The sequence below is a fragment of the Megalopta genalis genome, chromosome 9 (assembly GCF_051020955.1).
Source record: "Megalopta genalis isolate 19385.01 chromosome 9, iyMegGena1_principal, whole genome shotgun sequence".
Classification (NCBI taxonomy): Eukaryota; Metazoa; Arthropoda; class Insecta; order Hymenoptera; family Halictidae; genus Megalopta; species Megalopta genalis.
The window spans coordinates 14,305,271-14,325,532 of NC_135021.1; the positions used below are offsets into that span (position 1 = coordinate 14,305,271).

General features: G+C 42.6%; 1 protein-coding gene across 1 annotated transcript in view; it reads left to right on the top strand.

Moving 5' to 3' along the window:
- LOC117217513 (zwei Ig domain protein zig-8) overlaps window positions 1-20,262 on the top strand; it is a 41,504-nt gene that overhangs the window by 8,703 nt on the left and 12,539 nt on the right. The window contains exon 2 of the mRNA XM_033465158.2: window positions 13,153-13,319. Within this exon, the coding sequence (XP_033321049.1) occupies window positions 13,153-13,319 (167 nt within the window). The remainder of the gene's footprint in view (window positions 1-13,152; window positions 13,320-20,262) is intronic.

Genomic DNA, 20,262 nt, shown 5'->3' on the forward strand with positions numbered 1-20,262 from the left:
CCTTTCTGCAAAACGAAAGTAGTTCTGCGGAAGATGCGGCGTCGGCTGGCTACAGGCGGCAGGAATTTGAATTGCTAAGAAATCGCAGCCTCCTCGATGAAGGATCGCTCGCGAACCACTCGGAAACTATTCGGCTCCCGATGACACTTTAAGCGTCGCATCGATCAGCGAACGGATTCGATTGTCGTTTGCGTGTTGTCTCTATGATGCGGTCCGACGGTCCGGCTCGGAAAGTTTCCCTCTCGCCGCAGAGTTCGGCGGACGCGCGCATCCGCGACTCGATTCGAGATAGAGAAGACAGGCCGCGGATGTAGCCGGCGTTCTTGAAAAGTTTTGCAGCAGGCCGCGATCGGAAACGATCCGCGGGGCGGGGCCGAAGGGAGGAGTGAGGATGAAAGAACCACTTAACCTTTTGCGAAAGGACGCGCAACCGAGTCTCTAGTTTCCCTCCACATAACGTTCTCCGATATTATTGCTTTCTTCGACGGATTCGCTTCGCCTCTAATTTCCCATAATTTCCGCGAGTGGGTCAAGACTCTCTCTCGCTCTCCGTGTCGGGTGCTCGACGCCCGGTTCCTCCGCGACTGTCAACTCGATCGCAATAATTCGGCGTTCGAGTACTACCTTCTTTTTGCACGAGCACGCTGTGTCCGTTTGCAAAAGAGCTGCGACGAGATTGAAATTCTCGGTGAGATCGAATGTTGAAGGACCTCCTTGGAAAAGAGAGAGAGAGAGAGAGAGAGAGAGAGAGAGAAAGGGGAGAGAAGCGGAGAGAAACGATGGAGCAAATAGGAGAGAAAGTCGAGAGGAATGGGAATGTTGAAGCGGATGGAAATTATCTTAGCCGCTCGTAAAAGTCGCACTCGGATAGAAGGGATAATGGAAACCAGAGCGGAACGGGATGGAACGAAATAGGATTTTGCGGTGAACAACCAAACCAGCCCGGTGGCTTCCATTGTCGCCGAAGGATGGCCGGTGCTGTAGTTAGAGCTGTGACGGACAAGCGTCCGCGACCGATCGTCGGAATAATTGCGGAGGCTGTTCGAGCAACGTGAAACGGTTGTCCTGGTTGCTTGCCGGAGCCTCTTCGAAACTTTTCAGACAAGTATGACAGCCACGTGTTCTATGGTTGCGCGGCCAACGGAAAATCCGCGTCACCGTTTCCCAAGGAGCTTCTTCCCCCGGGAACTTCTCTGGCTCGCTACCAGTTATTACTTATTCAACCATATTGCGGCGACTTTTTTCGGTTCACGTAACTTGCAGCCTGAAAGTCAACGCCACGCTTCGTTGCGTAACTTCGACGGGAAATTTTACTGTGCGGCGTTTGAACGTTGCGGATAGAACCGTCGGCGAAACTGTAACCAAGGCGAAAGTGCCGGTTATGATATGTAGCATAAACAGTGTGATAAAAGATAGATCGAGCATATGGAAGCGAATGTAACAATTTTAGCAATATTTATCGACGTTGTTCTTTACACACCCACACTAATACTGTAATTTAACGATCAGCTGTAAAGAAATGGTTACTCGAATTCGGCTGTCTTTAAGCAAAAAGATACTGTTCTGTATAAATTATTATAATATAAATATAAATTATTATAGAAACTTCCATATAAATTATTATAGATACTGTTCCATATAAATTATTACAGATACTGTTTCATATAAATTATTATATTATATCCATTATACAAACCTACAAAAATCAATTGCAAAATATTATTGCTTATAAATTGCTAAATCAATACTAGATTTATGGAGCACAAAAAACATCTGTTTTATATTAGTTCATAATATTTTGACGAGTTCCGTAAATCTACTATTAATATTAATATTACCAGTGCAATCACACGATGCGGATAATGTTCTGCTCGTATATATAAACTGTTACGTATACACAGGGCTTCCAGCCCGTTTATCAATATCAATCATAATAATAATATTGTGTATTTATGTTCAATTTGTACGTTCTTCTGTGCAATTTTTACATTGTTCCGATTTATGGAACAGTTGGCATCCGTGCATCGTATTCAATATCCCCATTTAGGAACAGAACATTGAATATGGAACACCGTGACGTGGTATAAAAACTGTGTTCCATAATAGGTACATGCTCGTACTTTACTAGTTTCCTCGTGTTATTTTTTGTTCGTATTAAATAACTATTTCAAAGTCCATTGCGTTATCTAGAAACATCGATCTATGGAACAATATTATCAATATTCAACAATAATATTTTCCAGTTGAAATTGAATCGTTCCTTATTAGATACTTTATCCTCAATGCCGAAAAAGTAATCGCGTTTTAAAAGGTGATCGAATACTTTTTGCTAGGATTTGCACTCTTCATTGTTAGAACGTCTGGCACTATACTTACGGTTTAGAGCAAAGTTGTTGAAATTAGAAGGATCGTTTCAACGGAGATAGACACAGCTACGAATCTGCAGATTTGAGCGATAAATTAATTTGCTGTGCTGGTAGATTATTTCCCGATGCTCCCTGCAAACTGATCCGTTTTCAACGGAAAAACCTGTGCACGGTGTAATCAAGATTGAACGAACTTTCCGATCTTTGCCGAAAACGAAGAAAAAACAGGGCTAAAGGATATCCTGTTCAGTAAAATCGTGCAGTCGGCATCGGGTCATCGTTACAACAGATTTACGAAACAAACTGTCCGCCAAAATGTCGGGATTCATGTTGTCGAATAAAATTTATTCGAGCGCACGTTGCGTTACATCTCAAATCGATGGCTTTTTACAGGGCCTCCGGGCATCGCGATTTTCGCTGGTTTCTACGCAAACAGGCTTTGCAAACAGACCGGTTGAATGTTTTTTTCACCGAAAAAAACGCCAGGTTTCTGTATCGAAATTTCTAAACGGGTTGATACGGCGACGTGTGAAATTCGGCGAGTGTACGGCAGACTTATTACGGGGAAATCGATGAAATTAAGTTACCGTGGCTCGCTAGAATTTTCACCGACGCGGCGAAGAAGAATTTCCGCGCACAGCGTTCCGCATTCCGTTTCGTTTCCACGTCAGGAAAAAAAGGTTTTTAGAGTGAGCTCGTCCCTCGTGGGAAAATTGAAGGATCTCTGGTGCCGCGGGCCCTTAAACTTTCGAGCGGGCACACGAGAGTTAAGACGAGCCGGCCAAGAGAGCCGCGAGTAACCGCTGTGCAACCGCTTCACCGTCTTGCCATGCTTTCGCATGCCTCGCTATGTCCTGCCGTGCCCCGTGTCGCACTTCGACGAAAATTAATTCTGTCCCGAGACACGCGGCGCTCGAATTTTCCTCGCCACGACTTTTCCCGAAATTCACTGCGACTCGAGCGTGGGACGAAATTGCGCGGTCGTTGTCTAGAAACTACGGCGGTTTCAAATAAGTATTTCACTGCTAAATTTACGATTTTTGAATTCAAGTTCTCCTAGTTATTTAAAATAGAATCGGCTTAAGGGAGGTCAGCACTGTAAACATCAGCCCACACCAGTAATATTTGAGATATAATTTCGAAAAGATGTCTTTTTACAGCATTTTCTACGGCAAATTCGAATAGGTAGAGATTCATTTTTTAGATTTGTTTTTTACGTAAGGAAAAATTTTTTTCTCGGAAATGCCGTCGAAGCGTGAAATCCATATCCTTATTTTCTTCAATATCGTAAAAATACATAAAATTACTGTAATATAATTTCAACTCGGAAGCTTTATTTTTGTGGCAGTTACGACGCTTTTAATATTGCTATATTATCTAAAATTACCTCAAAGATATCGCAATGGAAACAAGCAGACAACCGTTGGAAATGATACGAAGTTATTGGAAGGTTCAACGGAAGCTGCAGGAGCATTTTAGGTAACACGATATAAAAACGTTATAATTTCCGTAAAAATAAAGTCTTCGATATTTGATTCTTGCGAGAAAACAAATTCTTTTCTTACATAAAAAATATATTTGCAAAATTAATTTCTACACATTTTCACACATCATATTCAAGAATTTATCTTAAAAACCACTGGTAACTGATGTTCACAGGGTTGCGCTCCCATAAAGCACAAAGACTCATTCGATGGTAAAGCGATCTTCAAAATAGAAAATTAAAACGAGAAGGAAGAATATATTTGCTAAGAAAGTATTTATATCAGAATTTGAAAGCAACAAGAAGACTTAACTTTCGGATACTGAGAAGTTATTTTCTTCCTTGTATGTATAAAATGCACCAGGTTAGAAAATCTATTGTGTATTCCGAGTTAAAATAGCTCCAACTGCGAAAGGTCACATACATTTTGAGATATTTAACGTGTTACCACTGTTCTGGTGTTGTAATCGAGGTCGTCCCCCTCTACAATTTAAGGTATATAGTAAATTCTCCCTAATTGACGCTCAGATTGTGCATAGAAATGGACAATTTGAGAAGAGGAGGTACGATTATTCGAGCCTTGCGTCTCGTTTTTATATTTCTTGATAATTCGTAACTATGAAAACGAACTGCAAGGCTCGAATAATCGCATCAACTCTTCCCAAATTGTCCATTTTTGTGGACAATCTGAGCGTCAATTAGAGAGACATTACTGTATCAAGCGTTATTAAGCGTTTCGGAGCATCGCGGCCTGTTACACTGTCCGACAAAATCGAACTATTTTTCTGATTTCCTATAGCCACTATAAAATTCTTGTAGAGCTTCACTCTCCAATCAAGGATCCGAAAACCGAATTGCTCCATCACTATCAGTTTTCGAAAAAAACGCGATTTGTAAAAAAACCCAAAATCTACAATTTAAGATATATAGTAAATTCTCCCTAATTGACGCTCAGATTGTGCATAGAAATGGACAATTTGAGAAGAGGAGGTACGATTATTCGAGCCTTGCGTCTCGATTTGTAGTTGTTGAAAATCGATAACTATAAAAACGAGTCGCAAGGCTCGAATAATCGTACCTCCTCTTCCCAAATCGTCCGTTTTCCCCAAATTTTCGTCATTCTCCCCAATTGACGCTCAGATTTTATACAAAAAGAGGATAATTTTGGAAGAAGAGATACGAATATACGAGCCTTGCACCACTTTTTTTACAATTGTTGACATTCGGCGACTATAAAAACGAGTCGCAAGTCTCAAATCGTCCATTTTTGTGCAGAATCCGAACGTCAATTAAGGAGAATTTACCGTATTCCTTAAATTATTGAGGAGAATGACCTCAGCGAACACGACGCACTCATTGGCGGACGGCGTCCATGGAAGAATCAGCATCTGGTTTGCGCGCTCTCTTCTTCGTCCCGCTATTGTCCCGACAGCTTCCGATTGTCGCGTAAAATCCATTCTTCACCGCAGCCGAGCCATTTGTTTCAAAAGTGGATTACGTTTGTTTCCTGAAAAGTAACGAAGCTATTCTCATTCGATTAAAGTTTTAAACGTTTTCCGACTTGTTGGAAAACATCCGCGCTTTCATTGCTCCGCCAATCGGTGACGAGCGGCCAGTAGTCGTTCCCTGCCAGTTCCCCGCAAATCCACTTCGAAGCGGATTTCATCTTCGATTCAGGGATAGAACATTTCTGTGTTCCCGTTCATATCGCTAGACCGGACTTTCGTTCGTTTTCATTCGAATTGATTTACTCGGTCGCTCTAATAATAAACCCGTGCCGGCATCGTTCGGTTGTTCTCGCATGGCCGGCGGAATCTCGGATCGCGAGGTCCATAAGGATCCGCAGTTTACGGGAGAATAAAAGGTAGAATCGGCGGTATCGGTGTACCGATGTTCGTGGAAATCGCCGGCGGAACCGCAGGAATCAACGAGAAAACATTTCCGGCGAGTTTTGTTGGCAACGAAACACGAGCACACGGCGCGGCCCGGCGTCGACGACGCCTCGGTCGAATGTTGGGAGTCAAGAGGAGTTGGGGCAGCGTCCGCGAGGGTAACAGCGTGTAACCGGACCGACAGTTTCGGGACCATCGAGCTATTTTCCTCCTATTCTAGCGGAATAACATCCATAGAGTGCCATTGTCCACGAATGATCGACTCCTCTTACTCCGCGCGCGCCATTTGCCGGCCCCAAATTGCTCTCCCCTTAAATTATACAACGGAAAACGCAAGCAATCGTTTTCAGCGCATTTTACAATTTCGCCACCGGACCGCGACAGTATTTTACCGGCGTGTGTGTTTCGCGTTCGCAATTTTACTCGGATAAAACGCGGGCGCCGCGGCGCTCGCCCCGATTCAATTGTAAATTCGCAATTATCGTATCGAAAATAGAATAAAACGGTGACGAGCAGCGAAATCCTCTTTCATTCCGGTACAAAAAAAATCCGTCAAATCGAATTTCTTGAATAATTAAATGCATCTAACTGTGTCCCGAAACTCTGCGGATCTTGCCCAAATGAAAAACGATTGTTTTCGTTTTTAGAAAGTCTAGATTAGAAACTCTATAAATGAATTGTTCGCGGTAAGCAATCGTTCCAATTATAAAAACCTTGTCACGGTTGCCACGAGGAATTTTTGAACGAATTTCCTGACTGCAGATTCTATTATAAGTCATGCGGAATTTAACTAAAAACGAGTGGAAATAAGCTCTTTTTGGCGAAGTTCACGTCGCTAGTACAGTCATTTAATGTTTTCCTCTGCCACACTATATGACGGGAGTGCTGCATTAAAGCCGCGAAATTCTGGACACGCGGTAGACTAATTTCTCCCAGAAATGTTCGGATGTCGGAATCGAAACACGCAGTTCCGAGAATACTAAGCCGCGCTAAGACACGATTCTTCGAGCCTCGCGGCTCTTGTTTTTATAGAAACTCGGGGCAGTCAGCAAAAAAAGGCAACGACCAGCATGCCGGTATACATTAATATGAATACGTAGTAATGCTAGAATAAAGACGATGACTTAACTTTTTTATTTCTAATTTCTTGCCACGATTTGGAGGCAATTTGAGGGCCACATGAAACTATTCGAAGGCAATTTGGAGGCCACGTGTCACGATTCGAAGGCAATTCGGAGGCCACGTGCCACTATTCGAAGGCAATTCTGAGGCCACGTGCCACTATTCGAAGGCAATTTTGATGCTGCATTTCATTATTCGAAGGCAATTTCTATACCACATGCCATTATTCGAAGACAATTTGGAGGCCATATGCAACGATTCGAAAGCAATTCGATGGTCGCAAGCCACACTATTCAAAGGCAATTTAGATTTCGCATTCCATTATTCGCAGGCAATTCCGAGGCCACATGCCACTATTCGGGAACAATTCGGAAGCCGCATGCTACTATTCTAAGACAATTCGGAGGCCGCGTGCCACTATTCGAAGACAATTCGGAGGCCATATGCCACGATTCGAAAGCAATTCGATGATCGCAAGCCACACTATTCGAAGGCAATTTAGATTTCGCATTCCATTATTCGCAGGCAATTCCGAGGTCACATGCCACTATTCGAGGACAATTCGGAAGCCGCATGCCACTATTCGAAGACAATTCGTAGGCCATATGCCACGATTCGAAAGCAATTCGGTGGTCGCAAGCCACACTATTCGAAGGCAATTTAGATTTCGCATTCCATTATTCGCAGGCAATTCCGAGGTCACATGCCACTATTCGAAGACAATTCGGAAGCGGCATGCCACTATTCGAAGACAATTCGGAAGCCACATGCCACTATTCGAAGGCAATTTTGATGCCGCATTCAATTATTCGCAGGCAATTCCGAGGCCACATGCCACTATTCGAAGGCAATTCGGAGGCAACATGCCACGATTAGACGGAGACGGGTTGTCTACCTAGTACCTCCGTGATTTTTATTACCTGACTCACACCCAAACAGACCATTTTGTGTTGTCTTCCGGGAATTCGCGTCGCGTGTCGCATCACACGCTTGACCCGAAATTTGGCATTTCCGGGAGAAACTGCTGTATGTCTCAACACAGTCTCTTGGGAAATCCTCTCTTCTAGCTGAGGAATCCCACTGTACACTCTACGGCAGCAATAACAGCATTTGTTATAACTAGACTGCGGATGTTTATTTATTTAAAAATGATTTGCTTTTGGTTGAAATTCGTGAGAAACAGATTTTCGCGATCTTTAATTGTTTACAGTTCATATCAAGGTCAACTGATTTCGATAAAATTTTCATCATGCATACAAGTTACCGAAATCTACAAAATGCATTTTTTAAATTTTCGTTATAGCCTCAGATAAAAAGAAGTTAAAAAAACATCATCTTTTCACTCTTTTACCAATTCAACAAATTACAATTTTTGTAAATAATTTGAGTTGATTTGAGTAAACCAATCTCTCTAACATCCCCAAAAAAATTTGGCCCGCTTGGCCCAATTACAATAATGTTATTACGTTTCGAAAGGTGTACGAATACTTTCTGCACCCACTGTGTGTACTTATTGGACCGACTGTAATGCCAGTCGCGTTTTCTTTTCGTTAGTTCAAGCGTTTATTTCGGTGATAGTCGTTTCGCTTAAACCGGCGTACTCGATGTTCGACCGATCGGAGATCGCAATATCGAAATCTGTGTCAGATTCTTGCACGAAGAATCTCTTGTTGTCGCGGGGAACGAGATCGCTCGTCGAGCGCGGGCTTAATCGGCGGAAACGGGCGAACAAAAATTTAAATAAACCGACGACGCGGCGTGGGATTTAGCTAGGTGGCGCGAGCGATCGTGCCGCCGATCTCGGGATCGGGATCGAATTCGTCGGGACCCATTTGTTTTTCGATGGAGGGAACGGCCGGGTACAATGGCGGGCACTGAGGCGAGCACGGCGCCGCGTACGGCGTTGCCACGGCGCGGCGCGGCGTTGCCGCGGTGTAATCGTGGATTCGATCTGGGGAATCCGATCAAGGGTTCAAAGCGGAAATCGAGAGGCGCGTCGAAATCCCCGGGATCAGCGGGAGAGCGAAGTTGAAACGCGGACAAGAATGCCGGCGAGCTTTTCTTTGCGCGACTGCTCTTCTGAATCAGCCGCGTGCACCGGAGCACTTTCGCAATGGAAAATTCTCTTTCGTTAGTTTACTAGACCATGCGCTCTCGTATACTACGCTTCGGAGCTTTTCAGTTCAAGAGTGGTTAAGACGAGTTCACCCCAAGTAACCACCGTCAAGATACACGCTTGCTTTTCCACCGCGGACACGTTCATTTCCTGTATTCTGCTTTTCTGCCGCTTTCCTCCCTTCCTTCCTCCCTTCCTTCCTTCCTTCCTTCCTTCCTTCCTTCCTTCCTTCCTTCCTTCCTTCCTTCCATCCTCCCTTCCTTCATTCCTGACATCCTTCCTTTCTTCCTTTCTGCCTTCCTTCCTTCCTTTCTGCCTTCCTTCCTTCCTTCCTTCTTTCCTTTCTGCCATCCTTCCTTCCTTCCTTCCTTTCTGCCATCCTTCCTTCCTTCCTTCCTTCCTTCCTTCCTTCCTTCCTTCCATCCTCCCTTCCTTCATTCCTGACATCCTTCCTTTCTTCCTTTCTGCCTTCCTTCCTTCCTTTCTGCCTTCCTTCCTTCCTTTCTGCCTTCCTTCCTTCCTTTCTGCCTTCCTTCCTTCCTTCCTTCCTTCCTTTCTGCCATCCTTCCTTCCTTCCTTCCTTTCTGCCTTCCTTCCTTCCTTCCTTCCTTCCTTCCTTCCTTCCTTCCTTCCATCCTCCCTTCCTTCATTCCTGACATCCTTCCTTTCTTCCATTTTGCTTTCCTTCCTTCCTTTCTGCCTTCCTTCCTTCCTTCCTTCCTTCCTTTCTGCCTTCCTTCCTTCCTTCCTTCTTTCCTTTCTGCCATCCTTCCTTCCTTCCTTCCTTTCTGCCATCCTTCCTTCCTTCCTTCCTTTCTGCCATCCTTCCTTCCTTCCTTCCTTCCTTCCTTTCTGCCTTCCTTCCTTCCTTCCTTCTTTCCTTTCTGCCATCCTTCCTTCCTTCCTTCCTTTCTGCCATCCTTCCTTCCTTCCTTCCTTTCTGCCATCCTTCCTTCCTTCCTTCCTTCCTTCCTTCCTTCCTTCCTTTCTTCCTTTCTTCTCGATCGAGCGAAATGTTGTCGATCGTCGCAAGCGTAAATAGCTCGTTCAACATTTAAAATGACGAGGAAACACAACACGTTTGGAGCGATGTCGAGTCCTTTCTTTCGCGGCACAGCAGTCGGGAATAAATAAATTCCGAATCTTTGTGCAATCGAGAATAGGATCTAAAACATCTGATCGAACATTTCGAAAACGTAAACACAGTAGCGGACATATGTATACTTAAGACCACTTGAAAAACGGTATAACTTCTTTAAAACTGAACTAAACGACTTGAATTTTTCGTTTAAATGATAGAGAGATCAGTCTGCTGAACAATGACTTTAATACTTTTTTTAAACTTTGCGATTACTCGGAATGAGAAAAAGATTTAAAAACTTATATTTTTTCCAACTTTCTTATCTGAGCTTGTAACGAAAATTTAGAAAATGCATTTTGTAGATCTTGATGAGTTATATGCATGCTGAAAATTTCATCGAAATCGGTTAATGCAAAATCAAACTACAAGTGTCAAAAGATTTAAAAAACTGCAAATTTCTCACACTTATTGGTCGAAAGTGTCAAAATTCGAAACAAAATTGAAATTTTTGCGATGTTTAATTTCTTACAGCCCCTGTCAAGGTCAATCGATATCGACGAAATTTTCAGCATGCATGTAACTTACCGAGATCTACAAAATGCAGTTTTTAAATTTTTGTTATAGAATCAGATCAAAAAGCTGAAGAACACAAGTTTTTTACATTTTTTTCTCATTCCAAGTAATAGCAAAATTTAAAAAATGTATTAGAATCATTGTCCAGTAGACTGATCCCACTATCATCTAAAAAAAATTAAAATCATTCAGTGCAGTTTTGACAAAAGTTATACCGTTTTTCAAGTGGTCTTAATTATATGTCCGCTACTGTACGTACGAATAAGTGAAAGCGTCCTGTCGTTGAAAATCGAGCATTCGTTTTACCATGAAAATCCGACCAGGAGCCGATTATGCATTTTCTCGCGAACGATAACACTGTCCGACACAAATTTTGATTTCCTATAGCCACTATGAAATTCTTGTAGAGCTTCACTCCCCGATCAAGGATCCGAAAACCGAATTGCTCCATTACCCTCAGAGTTTTCGACAAAATACGAACGTTTCTAAAAGCTCAAAATTTTCGACAAAAAATGAGGTATTGCATGAAAAGCAAAAAGGTTAGAAAGTTCTAATTTTTTAAACTTTGACGTTAATTTATTGCTATTTACGACAAAAAACAATTAATAAATTGCATGCCACTATATTCGGTTTTTACTTTTCATGCAATACCTCATTTTTGTCGAAAATTTTGGGTTTTTACGAAAGCTCGTTTTTTTTCGAGAACTGATGGAGCAATTCGGTTGTGGGATCATTGATCGGGGAGTGAAGCTCTACAAGAATTTTATAGTGGCTATAGGAAATCAGAAAGATAGTTTGATTTTGTCGGACAGTGTAACAGGCCGCGATGCTCCGAAACGCGCCAAGCTAAAAACGCTTGATACAGTAATGTCTCTCTAATTGACGCTCAGATTGTCCACAAATAATGGACAATTTGGAAAGAGGAGATGCGATCATTCGAGCCTTGCAGTTCGTTTTCATAGTTACGAATTATCAAGAAATATAAAAACGAGCTGCAAGGCTCGAATAATCGTGTCTCCTCTTCCCAAATTGTCCATTTTTGTGCGCAATCCGAGCGTCAGTTAGGGAGACATTACTGTAGCCGTCTTTATTTCCTACGCACGACAGTTCTGCCAGTTTGGCGCAGTTGCGCTACGGCCCAGTGGAAAATTGCTGCCGATGAAAGAACGTTCTATCGCCGAGGAGAAAGCCGGAGAGAAAGAGCGGAGTGCCGGCGAAATCCAAAGTAAACGAGAAACAACAGACACGGGTTTTTGTCGAATCACTGAAAGCGCCGCGCGCCGAGACCGATGAAACCCAGATAGGCGAACCCATAAATCTTTCAGCATTTAATCGTCTTAATAGCTGTGTGTCCACCGAGATCGGAGAAACGGTAGTTCAAACAGCAGGACGTTCCTCTTATAATGAACCGAATGCTACGCGCGCAAAACGGCGGAAAACGAAGACGTCGACTGGGAACTTCCCTCTGCTGCTCCAACATCGAGTCGAAGAGTCCGCGAACTGACGTATTTTAATTCTTACGGAAGTTTGTAGCTTTCCAAAGTGTCTCGCGTCCCACAGCGCGTCCACTTTGCGTAAGATCTCGAGAGATCGCTTAACCGAATAGCAGTCAGTTAGCTTCAGATTATTTAATCCTCTATCCCCTCCCCGCCCTTCCGGTCTTCTCGATTTTCTCTATTTTTGTCTCGGCAGGGTGAACGAGATTAGATCAACGTATTTTCGCGACATTCAAACTTTTTGCACCGGATTGCCATACATTATTTGACACGTCCTCTATCCCCTCCCCGCCCTTCTGGGCTTCTCGATTTTCTCTATTTTTGTCTGGGCAGAGTTAATTAGATTAGATCAACGTATTTTCGCGACATTCAAATTTTTTGCACCAGATTGTCATACATTATTTGACACGTCCTCTATCCCCTTCCCGCCCTTCCGGTCTTCTCGATTTTCTCTATTTTTGTCTGGGCAGAGTTAATTAGATTAGATCAACGTATTTTCGCGCCATTCAAATATTTTGCACCGGATTGTCATACATTATTTGACACGTCCTCTATCCCCTCCCCGCCCTTCCGGTCTTCTCGATTTTCTCTATTTTTGTCTCGGCAGAGTTAATTAGATTAGATCAACGTATTTTCGCGCCATTCAAATATTTTGCACCGGATTATCGTACATTATTTCGTCTCGACAAATAGAAACATCGCGGTGAACAAAAATGAAGAGACATTCGATTCAACGACGTCTGTTCGTTGTTTAAAATTATTACAAATTTGGTGACCGTTCTGCCGAAGTTGGAAGAAAATTTCGAACAGAGTATGGAAGAGAAATCTGTCCAACAGACACACACAAATCGAAAGAGCAATTAATGGTTATGGTTCACTTGCAGATGAAGTTAGTGAACAAATATCATCGTAGCGTTTCCTTCTTTTTTTTAAAGAACGAACATTAACTTTGAAATACGCGAATACTCGAGACGCTGGAACTGGGCGTGACGAAGTATAACGATCACGTTGTTTGATTTTCAGGTGGTATAGCATCATGTTCAAGAAATTTTCGAACCGACTTTCTGGAGGAGTGGCCAACACCTGGAACGGGTCCCCATTTCGACACCTCTATGCAGTCGAACTTCACCGGACTGGTGGGCAAAGCGGTGAATCTAGTCTGCAAAGTGAAGAACCTTGGAAATCGAACGGTGAGTTCCGACGAGTTTCTAAACTTCTAGTTTCTGTTATGTCGCCACGACACACAACGGGAGGAGAGTTTCCCAAGAAATATGAGGGTTCTTATTCTGATCGAAGAATTTACCAAGAATCGTTCTGGATTAAACTTCCTTCATTTTAGTAATTATTTCTGAGCGCGTTGATGAAGCGAATAGATCTGAGGATCGGTGTCTCGTTAGACGCATGTTTCGCAGAAAACTGCACTGGTGAAGGTTTTGAAGGGCTCTGGGCTGAGAGAAAGTTGATGTATAGATATATAGGATGTCTCAAAATTATGGCACTTCCGGGAAATATGGGGTTCCTAAGGTCACTTGGAGTAACTTTTTCCTTAGCGAAAATGCAATCCGCGACTTCGTTTGCGAGTTATTAACGAAAAACACTGACCAATGAGAGACGAGCTTGTCTAGCGCTAGGCTGCCGAGCCAACGAGTGGACGAAGCCCAGTTCCGCTGATTGGCTCGGTCGCCTGGCGCTAAGCGAGCTCGCTTCTCATTGGTCAATGTTTTTCGTTAATAACTCGTAAACGATGCCACAGATTGCATTTTCGCTAAGGAAAAAGTTACTCCAAGTGATCTTAGGAACGCTACATTTCCCGTAAGTACCATAATTTTGGGTCACCCTGTATAAGTTCTTGCTTGAGTGACGGGGATTAGGAAATCATAAGGCTTAGTATGGTAAAGTCAAAATTTTGAATTATGAGAATGAGTCATGGGTGAAATCATGGCTTACAGAAGATTTCGGGATGTTCGATAAGAAGATAATGGAATGACATTGGTATACAATGATAAGTGATGATCGCGGAATGACGTTGATATACAATGTAACATTAATAGTAATAAGTGATGTACAATAGTATAATAATAATAATAATAGTAATAACATACTAATACTAATAATAATAACTACTAATAAAGACTAATAATAACTAATACTAATAACAGTAATAATAATAATAATAATAAGAAGAAGAAGAAGGAGAAGAAATCTAATTAGAATGTAAGAATGTAACATTAACAGTAATAAGTGATGTACAATAGTATAATAATAATAATAGTAATAAAATACTAATACTAATAATAATAACTACTAATAAAGACTAATAATAACTAATACTAATAACAGTAATAATAATAAGAAGAAGAAGAAGGAGAAGAAATCTAATTAGAATGTAAGAATGTAACATTAACAGTAATAAGTGATGTACAATACTATAATAATAATAATAGTAATAACATACTAATACTAATAATGATAACTACTAATAAAGACTAATAATAACTAATACTAATAACAGTAATAATAAGGAGAAGAAGAAGAAGAAAAAGAAGAAGAAGAAAAGAAGAAGAAATCTAATTAGAATTAAAGTGGTGAAGTAAGACGTAACAGTTTCACTATTCGGAGGATGCGTTCTTCGACCACGCGCCGATGTTAATTACAGCGTTGCTAAATTTGCAATTTGCGAATTCACTTTAAAACGCATGAAAATCCACGGCCGTAATTACAGTGGTCTTCGGACAGGCGACACGGTACGGCAATTTTCGGGATGGAAGGCAGCCTGCGTCCGAAACTCCCGAAGCCGTTTAATTATCGATATCCGATCGATCAGGCAATCGGTCGATCCCTCGTTTGGCAGGTCGTCGTATCGGAAACGCGGATACAAAGGTGAATATCCGTTTCGACGGTTGACGTCGTGTTTCTAAGCGGCCGCTGGATCGGCCTGTGGAAGGCGATACAGTCGGAGAGCTTTCGAAGGCGACGGGGCATAGAGCTGGCGTGTTCCGTCGGAGCGGAGCAGCTAACAACGCGTTGTTAATACACCGCCCCGACGATAATAGCGGTGTTCATTAGTAGGCGTATAAATACCGCGAGCTAATAAGCGGTAGTTTGACTTCGGCTCGAAGCTCGCCCGAACAGAAGCGCAAGTAGAATCGCTTCCAGACTCTTCGCGGGGGTCAATAGCGTAACTGCTGAGGTTTCGGAACGCGAAGCCGCGGGTCGAACAATTCCATTGTCACGCGTTCGCCACGTATCCACGAAGCCGGTGAGACCGATAAAACCGGTTCCATGTTCCGTATACTTGTTAGCTCAGAGCTCGAGGCCTGACTTGGCCGTTTGACGCTTCACGCCGACTGCCGTTTGTTAACAAAAATTATATGGTAAGGCGATAGTAATAATAATGATGATGATAATAACAACAATATGTTAGTTCAAAATGGTTGTATAGATATGGCCCCAATCACGGGGCTCGCGTGACGTTCAGTGAATTCAGTGACATTTTATGAAAAAGTCAACTTTTACAAATCGGTAATTATTCAATTTGTATTGCTTTACAAATAGGCCCTTTACTGGGCTTCAGAAATAAAATTGAATAAATATTTTAGTTACTATGAATATTTAAAGTTAAGCGCTTTGAAAGTAGAATATTTCGCCTAACAGAACTCCTCAGCTTCTTCGCAATGTGCTGATCATTGTGTTCCATGTTTTCTCTCAATCAGTTTTATATTAAAAAGATCGTACCTTTCTAATAAGAAATCATATATTTGTTTAGTCATTACCAACAATAATATGTTTAAAAAGTAACATTGATTGTTACGTGACAAATTTAGAAAATTCACTATATTTGACGGAGGATATCTTTTGAACTCCTTCAGTATCTGTGTTCTAGCAAAATAGAATATTTTCTATACAACTTCCTTTATATAACTGTGAAAATATCGCGTCCCTAGAAACCAATTTGGAAGTTAGAATTATTTAAAAATGATCGCATCACGCGTCGGTCACAGACGCACTCAGCCGTTAGTATTCCATAAAACATCACCTTTATGGAATATAAATATGAAACACATATTTAAAAAGTAAGAAATAGTTCGTATAATTACATTTAAACAATTTTATTAAATCGAAAATAGCAATGAAAATTTATTGATATTTATTGTCTAACAAATGCAAAAAATATACTAAATAAAATAAAAATTACTGTTAAAATAAATATGTACGTAATAATAATATAAATAAATACGTATAATAATAATATAATAATATAATATAAATATGTATGTAAATATGTATGTAAAAATAAAAGTTACTGTTTTTTAATTATTTTCAGTGATAATTTCATTGCAATATCTCAAATGGTTCAAAAGTTATAACAACTTGTCACTGAATCCTTCAAACCGGACCACTGCGCGGCGCGACTGCTCCGCCGTTTTTCTCTCTAATGCAGTTTCCTTTCTTCTCCGTCTTGCGTATTCGCGTGCTCGGTAAAAAGCTGGGAAGGACTCTCATTTTTCAAGCTGCAGCCGAGCTGCAATAGCCGCGAACAAAGCGTTCGACATCATTACACTGTTCCGCGCTTATCTCCGTAGGGCAGGGAAACGCGTGCGCGCTTATCTTACCGACAGCCTCGCGCGACTCGCACGCAGTCGAGACACGCACACGAATGCACGGCATGCATTTTATCCGGACAAAGATCGCCTGGTCCTTATTTTCCCGACATCTGCTCTCTTTCTTCTCCGTCTTCTTTTCCGATCCCATTTTCTCCGTTCTACTTGCTTCGCGGTGAGAGCCTGTAATCCCGGCGAGCATCAATGGGAACGGAAGACGACGAACGAGCCGGCGGACGGTCGCTCAACGACCGGTATACTCTCCATGCAAACAACGACGAGAGAAACTATGGGAAATGCGTCTTCGCAGCGGTCCAAGGTGCATCGTCGAATGGGCAAGATTCGGAAAAATCAACTTTCTATTTTGAGCTACAGTCATTTATTCCAGAAATGTTCGAAGAAGGTCAGAGAATACTAAGTCGTGATTCATCGAGCCTCGCGGCTCGTTTTTATAGAAATCCGGGGCTGTTGGAAAAAAAGGCTATGGTCAACATGCCGGTGTACATTGGTATAAATACATAGTAACGCTAGAACAAAAACGATGACTTGACTTTTACGATTCGAAGGCAATTCGGAGGCCATATGCCATTATTCGAAGGCAATTCGGAGGACACATGCCACGATTCGACGGTCAATATTTTGGCAAGATTCTTCTATGGTGAGGTAAGATACAAAGGAACTTAACCGAAAATACGTCGACGATATACAGGGTGCCCTAAGAATGTCTCGCAATCCGAAAATGGGAAATTCCTGAGGTCATTTGAAGTAACTTTTTCCTTTGCGAAAATGCAATCCGCGGCTTTGTTTGCGAATTATTAACGATAAACACTGACCAATGAGAGGCGAGCGCGGCTGACGCGAGGCGGCCAGGCCAACGAGCGCGCGAAGCCCAGTTACGCTGATTGGCTCGACCGTCTCGCGTCAGCTGATCTCGCGCTAGCCGAGCTCGCCTCTCATTGGTCACTGTTTTTCGTTAATAACTCGCAAACAAAGCCGCGGATTACGTTTTCGCTAAGGAAAAAGTTGCTTCGAATGATCTCAGGAATCCACTATTTCTAGATTGCGAGACATTTTTGGGACACCCTGTATATGTATTATATTATTAGCAGAGGAGTTCCACGAATTAACACTAGATTTACGAAGGACTGAAAGCAGCTGTTTTATGTTAGTTTATAAAAGTAACAATAAGACATTTATTCTGATTTTTCACGAATGTTCTTGTAATATATTTGCCGCCAGTAACACATATATCGAATAAATAACGAAGATAAAATCAATGCTGGATGACCAGCTTGAATAATCACTGAGGAACTCAGGAACTCCCCATTTTCGAATTGCCAAACATTTTCGAGACACCTTGTATATTGTCAACGTATTTTCGGTTAAGTTCCGTTGCATCTTACCGCACCGTAGAAGAATCTTGCCTAAAATTTTAACGATGGAAATTGTCCGAAAGAAAACTTCTGGCCAGTTCGAGAAACGGTGTCGCAAAGGATGCAACTCGGACTGCCCGCAGCAGGAATTAAAGCGTCCGTATAACGGGAACAAACGCTTCGGTTTCGCCGTTACCTCGTGGAGCGCGACACGGTTCCGCCGGGAGAACGGACTTCCATCAGGATGAATTCGTTCGTTGGACACGCAACAGTTGCGGGGTTCTCCTCGATCCGAGATCGACGCGAGCCACCGCGCGATTCCGAAAACGCTCGTAAATCAATCCGGGTGCAGGAGACGTTTAACGCGGGCACGGCAATTCCAGCGAAATGAAAGGACGGTAAAGAGGGATCGTATCGGCGCGGACAGGGCGGTGCAATTCGGAGAACGAGGGGACCACGAAACTCGCAGTTCTGAACGGCGCCGTTCGTGGACACTTGGAACACTCGGTGCAGCAGCGCGGCGCAGCCTCGGATAGGAATAAATACACCGGTGTCGCGTTAAGCGCCGCGTTCTCCGCCGAAAACCGTGCTCGCGATCACGCACGCTGCATAATAGATTTCGGTCGAATTCCGGCGAACAATGGCGGAGACTAATGTCGGCGATACGACGCGAACATCGACGCGACGGACAGCGGAGCGTTTATATGAGTGCTCGGGACAAAAATTATAACTATTGGGTTGGCAACTAAGTAATTGCCGATTTGTTGAATGAAATAAAAAATTTTTTTTACTTGGAACGAAGTTTAATCTGTAATGTATTTTCCATTTTGTTCGATGACCTTTTGCCATCTCTCTGACAACTTGAAAATTCCACGCTCGTAGAAAGTTTGATCCTTCTCGGCCAAAAACTGAGTTCAGTGAGATTTTACAGCGTCATCATCATTAACCCTTTCGCTACGGGCGGGTTCTCCGCCGCGGTACTTCCGCTGAACGGAGCGCTGCGACATTACTGCACGCTACGCGACGGCGATCGTCAGCGGGAGTCGGTACTCCGCGGCGGTCGGCGAAGAACCCAAGCTGCTTGAATTGAATGAATTTTTCGAACGATAAAATTTTGCACTCTTTAATTTACAGTATGAGAGGAAATAACATTATGCAATATAATGCATCTTTTGGAGGGCCACTATAGTGGCCCGTAGTACCTCAATGGCATCATATGGAAAGCCACTGTAGTGGTCCGTAGTACCTCAGTGGCACCATATGGAAAGCCACTATAGTGGTCCGTAGTACCTCAGTGGCATCATATGGAAAGCCACTATAGTGGTCCGTAGTAGCGAAAGGGTTAAAAGTTTTACCACGAAGGGAGTTGTCCAGGGATCGAAGTAAGTGGTAATCCGATGACGCGAGATCAGGGCTATATGGTGGGTGTAACATGAATTCCCAACCAATATCCATCAATTTTTGCCGAGTGGACAAAGACGTGTGCGGCCTAGCATTGTCCTGCTGGAAAATGACACCTTTACGATCGACCAATGCTGGTCGCTTTTCCTTGACCGCTGCATTCAATTTGTCCAGTTGCTAACATTCACGGATAATAAAAAATAACATAATAATAATAATAATAATTTTATAATATAACATTTACGGATATCATAAAAGTGGGAGTGAGAGACATCTATAACTGAAATCGGTAATTACTTAGTTGCCAACCCAATACTAAGCTAAACAATTTTCGCGCGACAAAAATGCTTGAATAGTTCGTCAAAGAAAATACAAAAATGCATCGATTTGCATAAAGAAAATTATACAGACAGTCGTCTTCAATTTTCCAGCGACAACTGTATCGCTCGTTCGATTCGTGGGCAATTAGTATTGACCGGTAGTAAATGTTACCGTACGCGCGCGCTTACGGCATCGCGTTTTCGGTTCATCGACACTGTCGCTGTCGGCAGATTATTGCGATTTAAATAGGCAGGCTTGTCACGCGTGTACACGTCCCGATCCGCGTATCAAGTTTTTGATCGATTCTATCGAGAGGCGTTTGCCCAGTCGAGTAACCGCAAAAGTTGCCGGGACCAACGAGTCCGACCTACTTTCCGCGCGCGCCCTCGAAATTCGCGAATAAAAGCGAGTTGAAATAACACGGTTCCGCGGTGATT